This window comes from Oncorhynchus tshawytscha, linkage group LG11 (assembly GCF_018296145.1).
Source record: "Oncorhynchus tshawytscha isolate Ot180627B linkage group LG11, Otsh_v2.0, whole genome shotgun sequence".
In the NCBI taxonomy this organism is placed as follows: Eukaryota; Metazoa; Chordata; class Actinopteri; order Salmoniformes; family Salmonidae; genus Oncorhynchus; species Oncorhynchus tshawytscha.
The window spans coordinates 22,839,584-22,854,175 of record NC_056439.1 but is presented as its reverse complement, the minus strand read 5'-3'; the positions used below and the strand labels follow the sequence as shown (position 1 = coordinate 22,854,175).

At 40.5% G+C, this 14,592-nt stretch overlaps 2 protein-coding genes across 8 annotated transcripts in view; both read left to right on the top strand.

The window, feature by feature from the left end:
• Positions 1–3,735, top strand: part of LOC112244937 (A-kinase anchor protein 6-like) — a 176,472-nt gene extending 172,737 nt beyond the window's left edge. For 3 of the 4 annotated variants that reach the window (XM_042329929.1, XM_042329927.1, XM_042329928.1), the window contains exons 14-15: positions 839–955; positions 2,591–3,735. In XM_042329929.1, the coding sequence (XP_042185863.1) occupies positions 839–955; positions 2,591–2,638 (165 nt within the window). In that variant the 3' untranslated portion in view covers positions 2,639–3,735. The remainder of the gene's footprint in view (positions 1–838; positions 956–2,590) is intronic. The other variant, XM_042329930.1, reaches the window with a different exon arrangement.
• Positions 3,736–9,478: 5,743 nt separating this feature from the next.
• Positions 9,479–14,592, top strand: part of LOC112262448 (neuronal PAS domain-containing protein 3-like) — a 349,807-nt gene continuing 344,693 nt past the window's right edge. For 2 of the 4 annotated variants that reach the window (XM_042329924.1, XM_042329923.1), the window contains exon 1: positions 9,479–10,961. In XM_042329924.1, the coding sequence (XP_042185858.1) occupies positions 10,810–10,961 (152 nt within the window). In that variant the 5' untranslated portion in view covers positions 9,479–10,809. Of the gene's footprint in view, positions 10,962–12,718; positions 13,258–14,592 lie in introns of those variants that run through there. The other 2 variants (XM_042329925.1, XM_042329926.1) reach the window with 2 other exon arrangements.

Below are 14,592 nucleotides of genomic sequence, written 5' to 3'. Positions count from 1 at the left end.
TGAGGTGGTATACTCCTCAATGCCATAGGATGAATCCCGGAACATATTTAATTCTGTGCTAACAAAACAGTCCTGTAGCCTAGCATCTGCGTCATCTGACCACTTCTGTATTGAGCGAGTCTCTGGTACTTCCTGCTTCAGTTTTTGCTTGTAAGCAGGAATCAGGACGATATAATTATGGTCAGATTTACCAAATGGAGGGCGAGGGAGAGCTTTGTACGCGTCTCTGTGTGTGGAATAAAGGTGGTCTAGAGTATTTTTTTCTCCTTTGGTTGCACGTGTGACATGCTGGTAGAAATGAGGTAAAACGGATTTAAGTTTGCCTGCATTAAAGTCCCTGGCCACTAGGTGTGCCGCTTCTGGGTGGGCATTTTCTTGTTTGCTTATGGCTTTATACAGCTCATTGAGGTGGAAAATATACGGCTACGAATAATATAGATAAGAACTCTCTTGGTAGATCGTGTGGTCTACAGCTTATCATCTTTTCAAAGCCATTAAGGCAATTCTCAATAAAAAAGAATTTATAGAAGAAAAAAAAGAGGGGAATTATTTTCCATTCGGTACTTGTTATTTGAAGTTATTTACCCAGCCCTATGTTATTTCCTCATCTCTTGTTGCTATGCTCTGTAACTAAAAGATGAGTGGATTATAAAATACTACAGAAATATATAACACCACCAACAATTCAATTCTAATGTGTTTTGATGTATTTTCTCTCCAACCCTCTCCCTCTCTTTCACCCCTTCCTCTCTCCGCATCTCTCTATCTCTTTCCCTCTCTCTATCGCCCCCCACCCCCCTCTCTCTCCCTCTCCATCCTCTCTCTCTCCTCTCCTCAGTCTCCAAGGTCAGGCGAAGGTTGTGGGGAGGTCGGGGGCCGGGGCCCCCAGGGTAGTGGCCCTGTCTCTGACGGCTCATCTGCCTCAAAGACTAGAACCGCCAGGCCCCAGGTCAGGGTACGTATGATGAGCACCACCACACGCACACACACACTCTCACACGCCCATGCTTGCATGCTTGCCCACATAGACACACACACACACACACACACACACACACACACACACACAGTAACGGACCCCGTTGGGCTGTGTACTCTACCTGGGAAAATGGCTAAAGGGGTTTCTCCCTGTCATCGTAGCGTTGCATTGCAAACAACACATTTTCCACCTCATTCCATTCTGCAAGTAAGCACATTTAAAAGAAGATTTGTCATTAATTCAAAAGGTGAACTAGTACTCTATTTCTTTTCACCTGTCTCTGCACTAAATGTTCTATGATAGGACATAAAAGCGTATTTTTGGCATTCAGGACTCAAATGCCTCAGTCTAGTAGTCAGACAATGTTATGATTCAAATGACAGGAACTCTAATCTCCACGTGGTGGCACCTTTACCAGCAAATTGGTTTTAAAAGTAGCTATTATCTAACAAGGGATATATATATATATATATATATATATATATATATATATATATATATATATATATATTGGCTGGGGTTAGCCGTTACAAAATGCCCTTTCCTCTCTCTCTTTCATGGCCTCATCAGAAAGTGTTGGAAGAATGAGATCCTTTGCTTGGCTAGTCAGTCATCCTCCTTTATGAAATACGTATTTCACAAAGATGAAGAATACATCAATGACACAGTTTCATTCCATTCCCTTCTGGGAGTCTCTGAGCAAGTTCACATGTACACACAGTACGCATTTAACCTTACCCACGATTATTTTAATACAGTATATATTTATTTTCCACATTTAGCTTTACTCAACTAGAAGTCAGTCACCACAAAGGCAACTCACCTCAGAACTATATATATTCATGGCTCTGTATCCCCCTGTGGTATGAACAAACTGTACTGAAGGGAGAGTTGCATTTAGTGATGTAGTGATGTCATCCCCAAATAGGCACCCCTGGGGCTAAACACTCTGCTGTCTCCCCTCTGTGAGTCCCCCCCTGTCCCCCCTCTCCCCCGCTGTCCCCATGCTGTCCCATGCCAGCCCTCAAGACAGGACACGTGAGCCCCAGCCGAGCCCCGGTAGTCTGTACACACACACACTCACACACTGGTGCCGCAGGTGAGCCAGTCATGTCCCCATGCGAGTCCCAGCCTCAGAGAGCACAGAAAGCTACACACAGTAGTCAGATACACAGCTGTTTCTGACCCCCGTAGCACCACCTCGTCTGGCCCACTTGATCAGCCCTGCTGCACGCCATAACACTATAGAAGGGGAAAATGTGCAATAAGGCCAATGATGAATACAGACTACAAAGCACTGCTAGATGAATCAGTGGTCTGTGGTTTAGAGACTAATGTAACTAGTAGTTTTGTTGTCTATACTGCAGAGGTATTGTGTCACAGCGTTGTTTGTTGAAATACTGCATGTACATTGAGTTTCAAATACTCACCCTTCATATTGTGTTTTTGAGAATATGGATTGTAAACATCACTGGCAGTGTTTGTGTGAGCTGGTCACTACAAAATTAGGGGGAATTTTTGAAAGATTAAAATAGGTATAGAACAGTAGTGTTATGATAACTTACTAATTCACTGACATTGGAATGGATTGTTGTGTTCTTTTGTTTACAGAGACAATCAGGGAGTGTTTCCACAGCCACCTCCAAAACCCCTCTGTGAAGAGGAGTGAAGTGCCTGTGTGCAGTGTCCATCCTGGTGGTCTGTGGCCTGGGCTGGGCTCTCTCCCCTGGTCCCCCTGTTCCCCTGGTGCATGGCTCTGTCCAGACTGCTCTCCAGCTTCCTCCTCTTCCTCCTGGCTGCTGTAACGCTGACCCCTGACCTTTGACCCCCGCCGTCCTTTGCTCCTCCAATCCTGTCCCAGACTGGAACTGAGCTACCTCACTGCTCTGCCGACCACCATGCAAACCCCACGTCCATTTCTCACCACACACACGCACGCACGCACGCACACACACACACACACACACACACACTTATTCCGCCAGTTTGCATGGCATTTCTCACTATCTCATCCGGTACTGTACAACCAGCTGCAGATGTTATAAGCCCAGGGCACAAGTTTTCCATGTTTGCTGCATCTGAACAAAGTAGGGTCAAATTTGAAGAGGACACATGGGGTGGAGGAATCCTATGAGAACAGCACTGCTGAGAGTTCCACAGATTTCTGAGACTTCCAGCCCCATGACAACGTGTGTTAAGAAAGAGAGAGAAGAGAGTGATTGTGTTGTCACTCAACTGATGAAGGAAATGGAAGTTGGACCGATGTCATAATGAAAGGCAAAAGTAAGTAGATCTATCTATGCAACACGGCCCAGGTTGGAAACAGCTGAACAGTGTTGTGTAGTATAAGATTGATGACGACTGTTGACTTAAATTCAGTATCTATCTACCATTTCCTTTTTTTTTTTATTCCTAAGACATAGAGGAACGGTACGTGGGAAGGTTTTAAACGTAAAAAATGTGTGCCTTGCTATTGTTGTTTCTTATACCTTTTGTTAAAACACTGCTTACCCAGTTAGGTGTTCAAAAGATGAAAGAGAAAGAAAAAAAGGACAACTGGCAAGGTTGAAACAGGCATCTGTTTCTATGTATACGATCTCCGACCTTGACGTATAATGATGGTGTACATGCTTTGTGTTTAGTGTAAAACTGTACGCGTTCTGTGATGTGGAATATTATGGGCCTTAAAGTGCTAGACTGCATGGTTAATAAATATACAAACATGTTGAGAAATAAACGTTATTCATTGGAAACCATTGGATTTACATGCCTGTTCTGTATGTGATTCACCTTAAACGTGTACAAGCATCTTTCAGCGTTGATCATTTCTCCTCTTCACACTATAAACGCAAAAGTGGAACATTAAATGAGAAATAAGGAAGATGTGTCTGGGTCTAGGCCATCATTGGAGATCCGAGGAGTTAGTACTTCGAAAAGCAGGTGATTGACAAGACTGATTGAGGTTATATGAAAACAGATGTTAACTACAAAGAAAACTACAAGTGTTGCCAGCATCCTAAATGGAACCCTATACCCTATATAGTGCACTACCTTTGACCAGAGCCCTATGGGGCCTGGTCAAAAGTAGTGTACTATAGGGAATATGGACACACTGTATGTTAGCAAGCATATAGGCATTACATTGACCATGGTGCGAGTGTGGCCTGCCATGCAGACACAGACATTAGCATAAGTAATTGGTTGTTTACAGGAGGTGTTGATGATCCTGAAGACGATAGGACAGGAGAAAATTTCCTCTGGGCCCATCAGCCAATCAGCTGCGGAGGTACATCCCCGACGAGGTTACACACACACACACACACACACACACTGCTCAACAACCAATCAACTTTTCCCTGATTGCTTATACTAGCCTTGATGACAAACCCTTTGCTGTAATCGTCTATTTGGTCTCATGGAAGATGCTAGTTTGTTGATGAGTGTGTTCTTACATCAGATCATATCAGACAGAAAAATGGAACAGTATTCATTGTTTATAAAAATGACTATGTATGTGAATATTACGTAAAACAACCGTTTCCTCGGCCATCAGTTGCCATGTTACAGGCTCTTGATCTAGCAAAGTGCAGAATACAGAATAAAAACACTGCATGTTATATCACATTATGAGGTATTTGATTACGGTGGCTTGTACTTCTATCTTATTAATAGGATAGTTGCCAAACAGTTTTTTATTCTCATTGTTGCTGAAGGGTTTAGACTTGACTGATAGGATTAATAAATTAGAATGGAAATGCATTCCTACACTGTCCTCAAAGAAACATCATGTGGCAGAAAAAAAGAAAAGAAATGTGCCTTTTTGCAATTATCAAGATATTTTTGTAAGAAATGGAAATAACTTTAAAGGGAATAAAGGTCATGTGTATCGAACCATTGTGGCTTTGCAATTACCACCAGTCAAAATGTTGATTTGGGGTCTTTGCTTTAGCATGGATGGCAAAATGAATAAGATGGCTGGCTACTCTTTGTTGAAAAGATCACACATGATTACGCCACATCAAAAAGACAAGAAGGGAAATCATTTTTCTGTGTAGAAAGTTAGGAAAGGGAGGGATGAAAGAGTCCTGTTATTTAAATGTCACAAACTTGGGGGAATATTTCGGGGCGTGGTTGTACTGTGCGTCAACTTTTTTCTCTAATGAACTTAGGATAGTAATGAGTCAAGGCAAAGGTTTTACATTGCAGTCTGATGTAAAACATTCAAGTATTTTAGTAGCATTCCATAAGTATCCGTCATCGCTGATGGCCTTGTGTGCTTTTGAGAGCTTTCACGGTCTTCCGTTCATTTCCAGAGATGGATAGAATCATTTCCTCATCATCAAAATGCCAATGTACTTTAATCTGGAAAAGGAAAAGAAAATGGGGGTACGAATTGAAAACAGATTCGCTTAAGCCTGTGTGCTGCATTATAGGCGTATGTATAGCGAGGCTATTAGAGACTCCCACGTTGTTCACTATGACAATCAATGTGAGCGATGACAAGCCTATACATTGGCACACACACACAAAATAACTAAATGTGCCATGTGAAAGTCATATGCTGAACAAAAAGTTTAACAATTGGAAAAGAGCTGTGAAAAGAATGTTAAAGTGGGCAAAACAAAAGACAACCAGGTGTGAGTTGATCATTGTGGTATGCAGTGGCAGACATCAGCTGTGTGTGTGTGTGTGTGTGTGTGTGTGTGTGTGTGTGTGTGTGTGTGTGTGTGTGTGTGTGTGTGTGTGTGTGTGTGTGTGTGTGTGTGTGTGTGTGTGTGTGTGTGTGTGTGTGTGTGGGCGATGACAGGGTGCTGGCCCCATCAGTGGACCAGGGATTGTGCTGAGTGTGTTCATGTAATTTGAGAGGTTTAGGTGATTGCATTTCAGACATGTCATCAAACCGCATTAAGAAACAATTTGATATGGAATCACATAGGAGTCTGAAAGGGCAGTGCAGGAGCTTATAATCGAGGATAAATAAAAGCAAGGATGTCATCTCCACTTGGACATTCCGATCAATCATTAGCATATTGAAAGTATTTTTTCCTGAATGTCCCATCTGTAATTCCTCACAACAGTTAATTTATCATTTCTCTTGAGCCAAGAGTCATCTTCAAAACACAGGGAAGCAATATTTCAGATTACATTAGGGTGGTTGAGTAAAATGTGAGTGTTTTCCTTGCCCTATGCCTCCCTGGCTTTTAAAATTCACAAGCTAACCTATCCATCAGATAGGACAATGGAAATTAAGTGATTAAAGTAAGAATACGATCAAAGGTGATCTTTCACCACAAAAAAATTACCCTTACTTTACAGTAAACATGGGACGGTTGCTTAAACAGAGATTAAGCCTAGTCCTGGACTAAAAAGCTCTTTCAATTGAGAATCTCCATTGAGAATGCTGTTTAGTCCTGGACTAGGTTTAATCTGGAACTGGGAAACCTGCCCTAAATGAGTTTTAAAAACGGTGGTATAGTGCATACTGAAAACTTGTAAGAACTTGACTATCTGTGATATTAAAACCATACTGTCTATGCAACTACAGGTGTATGATCTTAATTTGATCACTTTTGTTGCTGAGAATTTTCCTACACTGCTGGAAATGCAGATGAGCTTCATGATTTACATAAATTCCCTGAAAACCAACACTAATACACAGTTATATTAACACTATCGCACTTTTCAGGTAGCCTACTTTTGGACAGCTACAGTAATAGCCTAACCACCGATCAAGCAATATTATGGACTAATCGTTCAAATAATGTTGCTGAAGGTTTATTTTGCTGTGACAATATAGATCAAATTAAGAACCTACATCTGTATTGTCCTTTAAATCCCATTTTGAATTTGGATTTCCCATTAACACATATCTCAGACCAGAACCCAAACAGTGCTTTATCCTCTCTAAGACATTACAAAACAAGTCACATCCCAGACAAAAGAGAAAAATGTATGAATCACCTATAAGACTTGGATCTTTGGTAGTCACAAAAGAAAGATGAAATTAGGATTCGGAGAAGCGGCTTCAATTATCCACTTCTGATGCAAGAAGGAATGATGACCTCTGGAATCACAGTGTTATCATATGGAAGGCTAACACTCATTCTCAACCAGACATTCTAAAAGAGTGTTATCACATAGAGACAGCTCACTCTCTCATTCTGGAGGAGACATGTTAAAACACTGCAAAGTTACGATAAGGCAAATGACTCACAACGACTTGTAGAATTGCATGGTATGATAGCATGTCCTCCAAAATGTGTCCTTCCTTAGCTTCATCCAACATGGATCTTGTGGGATTGTTATCATGAGTCAGTCACTCTTTTATGAAAAGAGAGGAGAACAAAAAACTAGCAGAATCGAATAAGTTGAATAGGTGTTAGTGATGGACGTTAGCTCTGACCTCTGCAGACTCTGTGTTGTGTTCTCTTTGAGGTTGGCAATATGTGATGGAGAGAGGTTGAGCTAGCTAACAGCAGGGCTTTGACAGTATTTATCCATCCTCACATTATTAAGCTAATTGGTCAATATGGTACTGAGAAAAAATGTCAATTACTTGGTCACTGGTCCTTGGTAAAGAGATTGCTTCCTTGTCCTTAATAGCCTATACCTACCAAAGTATGTTGCCCCCCCCCCACCCACCCCCACCCCCTAAAAGGGAATGATTCAACTTGATTTGAATGTTTCTAGGGAGAGCAAGAATCATTCTGATTGAGAAACGTGTTACGTCCTCTGAAATCAGATGCAGGATTATCCTTAAATGAATACTTTTCAATTAAGCTCCGTTAAAAAGCACAACTGCCTTTGTTACACTGCTCTATTGGCTGTAAGGTACCTCGTTACTTCAAGTGCCCATGCAGAATGAAGTGCCTGGCCCTAGTTGTATACAACATACCATTGATTATCATTATTTTCTAAGAGCGAGAAAGAGAAGGGTGGAAGGAAAGAGAGAGGAGAGAGAGAGAGAGAGAGAACCACTATACCTGAAATGTCATGTGGGAGAAGAGGAGCAGTTGCAGCTGCCCCCAATCTGTCTCATGTACTTTAGCAAAGAACTGTAGACAAATAAATGCAATACAGAGCCCTCCAAATAACTGAGCAGGTAAACAGCAGCCGAGACTGTTCATCTAATTGTATCAGGAGCCTGCAATGTCGGTTTAAAGCCTCCAGTGCAATTCATTTGATTTCATTACAGGGAAAATACAGCAAAAAGAGGCTAGCCATTTTCTGGACCTCATTCTTAGAGCAGTTTTATTAGACATGGTTAGAGAAGCGATCCAATTTTAAGTCTCAGGTGAAGAGCTTTGATTGTTTTTTTATTGGTGTTTAATCATCTGGATTGGTTTATGTTTAGAGGATTATTTAATTGCATAAGAGTCTGCAATGTAGTTCTTCTCCTCAACTTTCATTATCTAAAGGTGTCATTTTATAGACTAAACATGTATATGTGTAAAAAAAGGACAGAATGCTCCTACTTTAAAGATTAGAATTGTTTTTGCAAAACCTTCATTAGGCAACCTTGGGTGGGGGCCACAGAAAATCTGAATTTATCATGAGGGGCCGCAGTGGCTCACGGGTCTGGTACCCACATCCATACCCACACATGCAGTCAGAGCCGGCTCTAGCCTTTTGGAGGCCCTAAGCGGCATTTAGTTGGGGGGCCTCCGCCACCATGTAAGAAAAACATTTAAGCACCATGATTACTACAAGTTTAAATAGCTGGCCGCTGGACTAATTTACCAATCTAAAGTGTTTTTGCTGACATGGGCTAATTGAGTGACTGTCAGTGACTGACGTATCAAGAGAAAAATTGCTGATGTACCACCAAAAAATTGCAAAAGGTGTATTCTACTATTCTAACTCTCAACAGAAAGTTGAGACCCTGACTGAGATCCTAAAACATGGATACATTTTGGGGGGGAATTGATCCTCGGGAGTCGGGGTAGTGGCCTGTCCCTGATTAACATGGTATACATATGTTTTTAAACTATGCACAAGCTTCTGCCCTTCTGAGGGGAGAACATTATGCTATAGAATGTATCATGTGTTATGGTAAATTTGAGTTGGTGTCCTCTGCAAGCATTAAGTTCAAGCAAACATATAGGCTTAAATGTAAAATCTTTAAAATAAAGTGATGTTTTCATAGGCAACTTGTCTGTATAAAATTATGAAGTACTGCTCTTCATCTGTTTTACCTGTTCTTTGTCTAATTGTATCTAGTTTGTACTGGCTGTACTGTATATGTCAAACACTTGCACCGTCTTGGTGTGAGATGGCTTGGTGGTATGTTAATTTGTGCTTTACCCGCGTAATGAATGGTTATAGTTTCAGCGGAATCGAATTTACCCGTCTCCCGGGCTGCAATGGGTTACCGCTGCTGCAGCATCCTTTGCGCGTTCCTGTCATGGTCTTTGATTGGCTGGAATGGGGCGGCGCGCTCAGGCATCGCTTGCGCGAGGCATCAGCAGCTGCTGAGGCCAAGTTCATCAGCTCACACGCGCTAGGAATGGCATTGCTGCACACTACCAGATCACACAACAACACAGTCTATGGGAAAATTCACACAGACAGCAACACGCTTATTTACAAATTATCCGATGCACATTAGGGCATAGCAAGTTGAGGAAACCTGTACCGGAGACACCTCACAAAAACAACAGCACATGCAGATAGATAGAGCACCAGTCAGTCAAGAGGAGAGGGGGGTTCAGTCCTTCAAAGAAAGATAAGAAAATATCACACTTCAATTGTTGGAGAAAAACTGAACGCGTCAGCGTTATTTGGAAGTTTTTTTGAGCGATTTTTTTTGCATTCTGGCCTATCATCACATCTCGGCATCCTTACAAATAGCATCGGTCCACTTTGGAAGTGACGAGTGTGCCAACAATAGTGGTAGGGCATAAGATAATTTTTACAATCCTCTCATTCTAATCTAGGTTTAACGATTTGGTCAGCGAACTATTGATAACTTTTGTTGTGTCTATGGTGTAAGTCTAACACGTAATCAATTTCAAAACGTTAACTTGTATTGTTTTGTTCGTAATAATAACAATTGGATTGGAATTTTGGAAAAAGATGCTGTGCGCACCGAGAATGGAAACAGGTCCGCGATTGTGGCTTTAAGCCCTTTATTTTTCTAATATCTTAACAACCAGTATTCAATTTGATTATCTTACAGAGATACAACTTCAGTACATTCAAAATAACCTTATTAGTGAGCTTTTTATTGGTGAGCTTCGGTTCCAGAAGAAGCGCCTGTCAGTTTGTTCTCCTGTTAACTTTGTAGGTAGCCTAAAACTTCCTGACCGGCTGTCACTTCTTATATTTCAACTTCTAGATCACCAGATATCAATAACTCTAATCAATGTTTCAATTTTACATATAGGAAATGCTAAACCGAATGGATACATCTAATTGCTGAATAGATCAGAAATATAAGGCTTGACTTTTCAACATTTTACGCTAGAATTACGCGTGATAGTTGCAGTAGCCTATTTGGCAAAACATCATCAACATTTTGTCATTATATCTAGATAAAGATAAATAACAATATTAATTTATCTTTCCACGGTCTCCAACCTACACATCCCTGCGTAGAGGACGCGTTTCCTGCCCCGCACACCACCGGCATCAATGTCATTGCTAACCTCCTGAAAGCTGCAGTTGTCTCGTCGCTGATACAGAGAGAAATCCAGACATAGAATGGCCGATGAGCTGGTGACCATCACTCATGGGATTGTGGTGTGACTTGTTCGGCTGGAGGGAAGACTGCTGATATTCTTTGAAAAATCTTCATAGACTCAGTGCGTGTTCAATCTACCAGAGCAGGGATGATCAGGATCTTCCCGGATTTCAGCGTTCAGGTGACGGCGGCAGGTGGAGGAGCCGGGGGAATGCCATCAGGTCCTGCGGTGGGGAGAATCCCCGGTACCACTAACGGGAACCCGCAGAACGTCCAGGGGATCACGTCCTATCAACAAAGGTATGTTGACCTGACCACTGGGGAAATGTCTTTTGTGTTGTTTTATTTCACAAATTCTTTAATTCAGACACGGGCACAATACTAGTCTTATGGATATGTTATAAGTCACTGAACAATTTGGGTTGTTTAATGGTCATGGGCAGGCCTACCACGTGTATAACATAAGTCATTATCAAGTTTCACATTATGCCATTTAGCCTATGCAATATAGGCCACATGGATAACAACAATAGTTCAATTGGCTACAACCTGCAAATGTAGTAAGTCACTTTACATGAAGTTGCATGTTCAATGTCATGCATAAAACAACACTTGGCTTGACAATCAACTTATTCTGAAAGATTTAAACTAGGCTATCCATGAGACCTTTATTAAGCAAACGATCATGAAAATGCCCATATTCTGAGCAATCATTCAATAGACTATTTTACAATCACTAATACGGGTAATATATAGCCTTCACTGAATGCTTTACATGCTACTTGATCGTGTAGGGCTGTAACACATATCAAAGGTAATTAAGGTAGGTATATGTTATATAGGCCTATGCTAGTTTCTCAGAACATACCAAAACCACAACAGAGTGTAAATACAGAGACTTAATGGCTGGCAAAAGTTACAACATTGACATTACAGGCCTGAATTAGGAACTATGGTATTCATGATTAAAAGCTTTTGCAACCCACAGTTAAAATCACAAGTATTTTAGAATGACTCATTATATTTTATTAAACATGTTGGGCAGCTTATATTGTTTCAAGTAAAACAAATAGCCCTATAGATTAGCCTATAGCTACAGGCCACATCAGCTGTCTGAAAGAGAACATTTGAATGGCAAACAATGACATGCTAACCTGTTCAAATATACATTTTTCAAGGAATTGGCTGAGACTAATAATCCATGGCACTTTTTCTAAAGCAATTACAATTCTTTGATTATATTTTAGCCAATATAACAAAATAACTTGTATAGGCTATATTTTCAAAACAACAATTTTGGTATGGTTAGCTGTATTACAGATGCCATCTGAAAGAGCAGAGATTTTTTTTAAACTAAAAAAACTATAAAATTATATAACAAAACAAGAAAAAGTTAACACAATTAAAATCCACACTTTGTCTATATTTGCAATGCTACATCAGGACGTTTTGGGATAATTCTAGGCCTTTTACCCTATATCAGAATATTACCTTCCTGAAGTTTTTATTTGGCATCTGGTAAACACATTTGACAAACAAATAAAGTTGCACAATAATTTAGAGCATAATGACCGGTCAGTGACCTTGACCAGTCATTGATTGAAGACTAGTTTTCAACTCCATCATTCTTGTTTATCTGATGTGACACTCGAATGATAATTCATTTAAATGCAAATGCTTTAACAATTAGGCTAATGCATGGGTGATTCATAGGTTATGTTATATTACACTAAAATAGCTTGCTTTTTTAGATCAGACTACAAAAGTTAATCACAGCCAGATAAATGAAATAATAGGCCTACTTAAAACAGAGATACAACCGTATGTAGGTGGATATATTTTTATTTAAATTATGAATCTTGATGTTGTTAGTGATATATAGTCACGTCCAATATCTGCAAAAACTATTAAGATGATCAGAAACAGTTCATTTAGTGAGATAACGTCATAATGCAAAAATGTATAGATACTTCCAATTGCAGAACAAAAAGCAATTCCAAGGGAATTTGCGTATTGCAACCTGTATAACGCAAAAAAAAAAAAAACTGTTTCCAACTACAACTGAGTGGCGTTGTTGCGCCGGCTGGAGAGAAGATGTGTCCCTTTTCACATAGAGCGAGCCAGGAAAAGCTGTAAAATGCACAGACAAACAGACTCAGAAAAATCCTTTACGAAGCAACGAAGACAAGAAGCTCTTGCGGAAAAATGTAAAGATAGGCTACGATGTTCCCGTTTATAGTGTAGCAATTCCACTGTTACAACCCGAGCTCCATATATCAGGAGAGCAGCTGGATTTGAGAAGCATCCCCCGGTTTCCACTCACTTTTCTTGGCATGCCTTTGGAGCTCGATCTCGGTTTTTTTTGCTCCGTTTTTCACGCTCATGAACGCCAATACACGGAGACAGGGGCACGGCTGGTCCACATCAGCGCTATGGCTTTATTTAAATACACCTAGTCTACATGACGCATTGCTGTCAGACGGCACGGCTTTATGTCAAAATAAATCTGAAGAAAAAAAAGTAAGAAATCAAATAATTGCAGGAAGATGGCGCCCACCAAACCTAGCATTCAGCAAGACCCTACAAGAAGAGAACGGTAACGCTTGGATTGTTCTTTTTCTATATGAAAACGTTGACGCTTATGACTAGATGCTATGCAATTTTGAGTGGAGATGTCAGAAGTTTCGATGTTGCCCTTTTCAGCAGGAGTGCATCTGATAATTGGGGACCTTGGCGTTCGGGTAACAGGTATAGACTGAGAAGGCGTATGTTATAGGCTACTACAGAACAGCTAGTGCTGGCCAGCAATGCAGGCACTTTCGCATTGTTTATGTGCTAAGCAAGGTTGTTAACTGTCGTAAACATATTCATTCATCGATGACAATGCCGCTGTTTGTTTCTGTGTAGATGGAAAAGCTGCTTGCTAGGCCAGGCTGTGCTGTTCTGTGTGCGGTAGTGGTGATTCTCTGCATGCTGTTTTGCAGCGGAACCTCAGTCAGTCTGAAGCTTATGTGAGAGCGAAATTAGCATACACCAGCAACCAGCTGTTGAAGAACTTTAAATGTAGCACATGGATTACTCTGTGTTGTCAGATCAGAAATTAACCTCTGGTAATGGTTCTAGTAGACTTGTAGTTAAGGACAACACTGTGGCTGCGACAGTCAAATTGTATTATAGCTCATTTGCATGTTTTGAAAAACAAGCAGGTGATTAGATTGAAATGAATAATGGGATGTTACTATCTGTAGTTTAGAGTGGCTCTTGAAGGCAGCAATGAGTTGTATTTTCACAAATAATATAAACACCACCACCGCCACTACAAACCCCCACCACCACCACCACTACATGAACAAGTTAGAAATAGGCTTTAGGATCAGAGTTTATGACAAACACTGACAATTTCATAGCAGACAGTTTTAATCCATTCAGAAAGTATTCATCGCCCTGACTTATTCCACATTTTGTTGTGTTACGGCCTGAATATAAAATGGATACAAAAATATTTAAAAATCACCCATCTACACACAATATCCTGTTAAGGCCAAAGTGAAAACATGCATTTATAAATTTAAGCAAATTTATTGAAAATGAAATACTGAAATATCTCATTTACATAAGTATTCACACCGCTGAGTCAATACATGTTAGAATCACCTGTATTCAGCGATTACAGCTGTGAGTCTTTCTGGGTAAGTCTCTAAGAGCTTTGCACACCTGGGTTGTACAATATTTGCACATTATTCTTTTAAAAATTCTTGAAGTTCTATCCAGTTGGTTGTTGATCATTGTTAGACAGCCATTTTCAAGTCTTGCCATAGATTTTCAAGCCGATTTAAGTCAAAGCTGTAACTAGGCTTCTCAGGAACATTCAACGTCGTCTTGGTTAGCAACCCCAGTGTATATTTGGCCTTGTGTTTTAGGTTATTGTCCT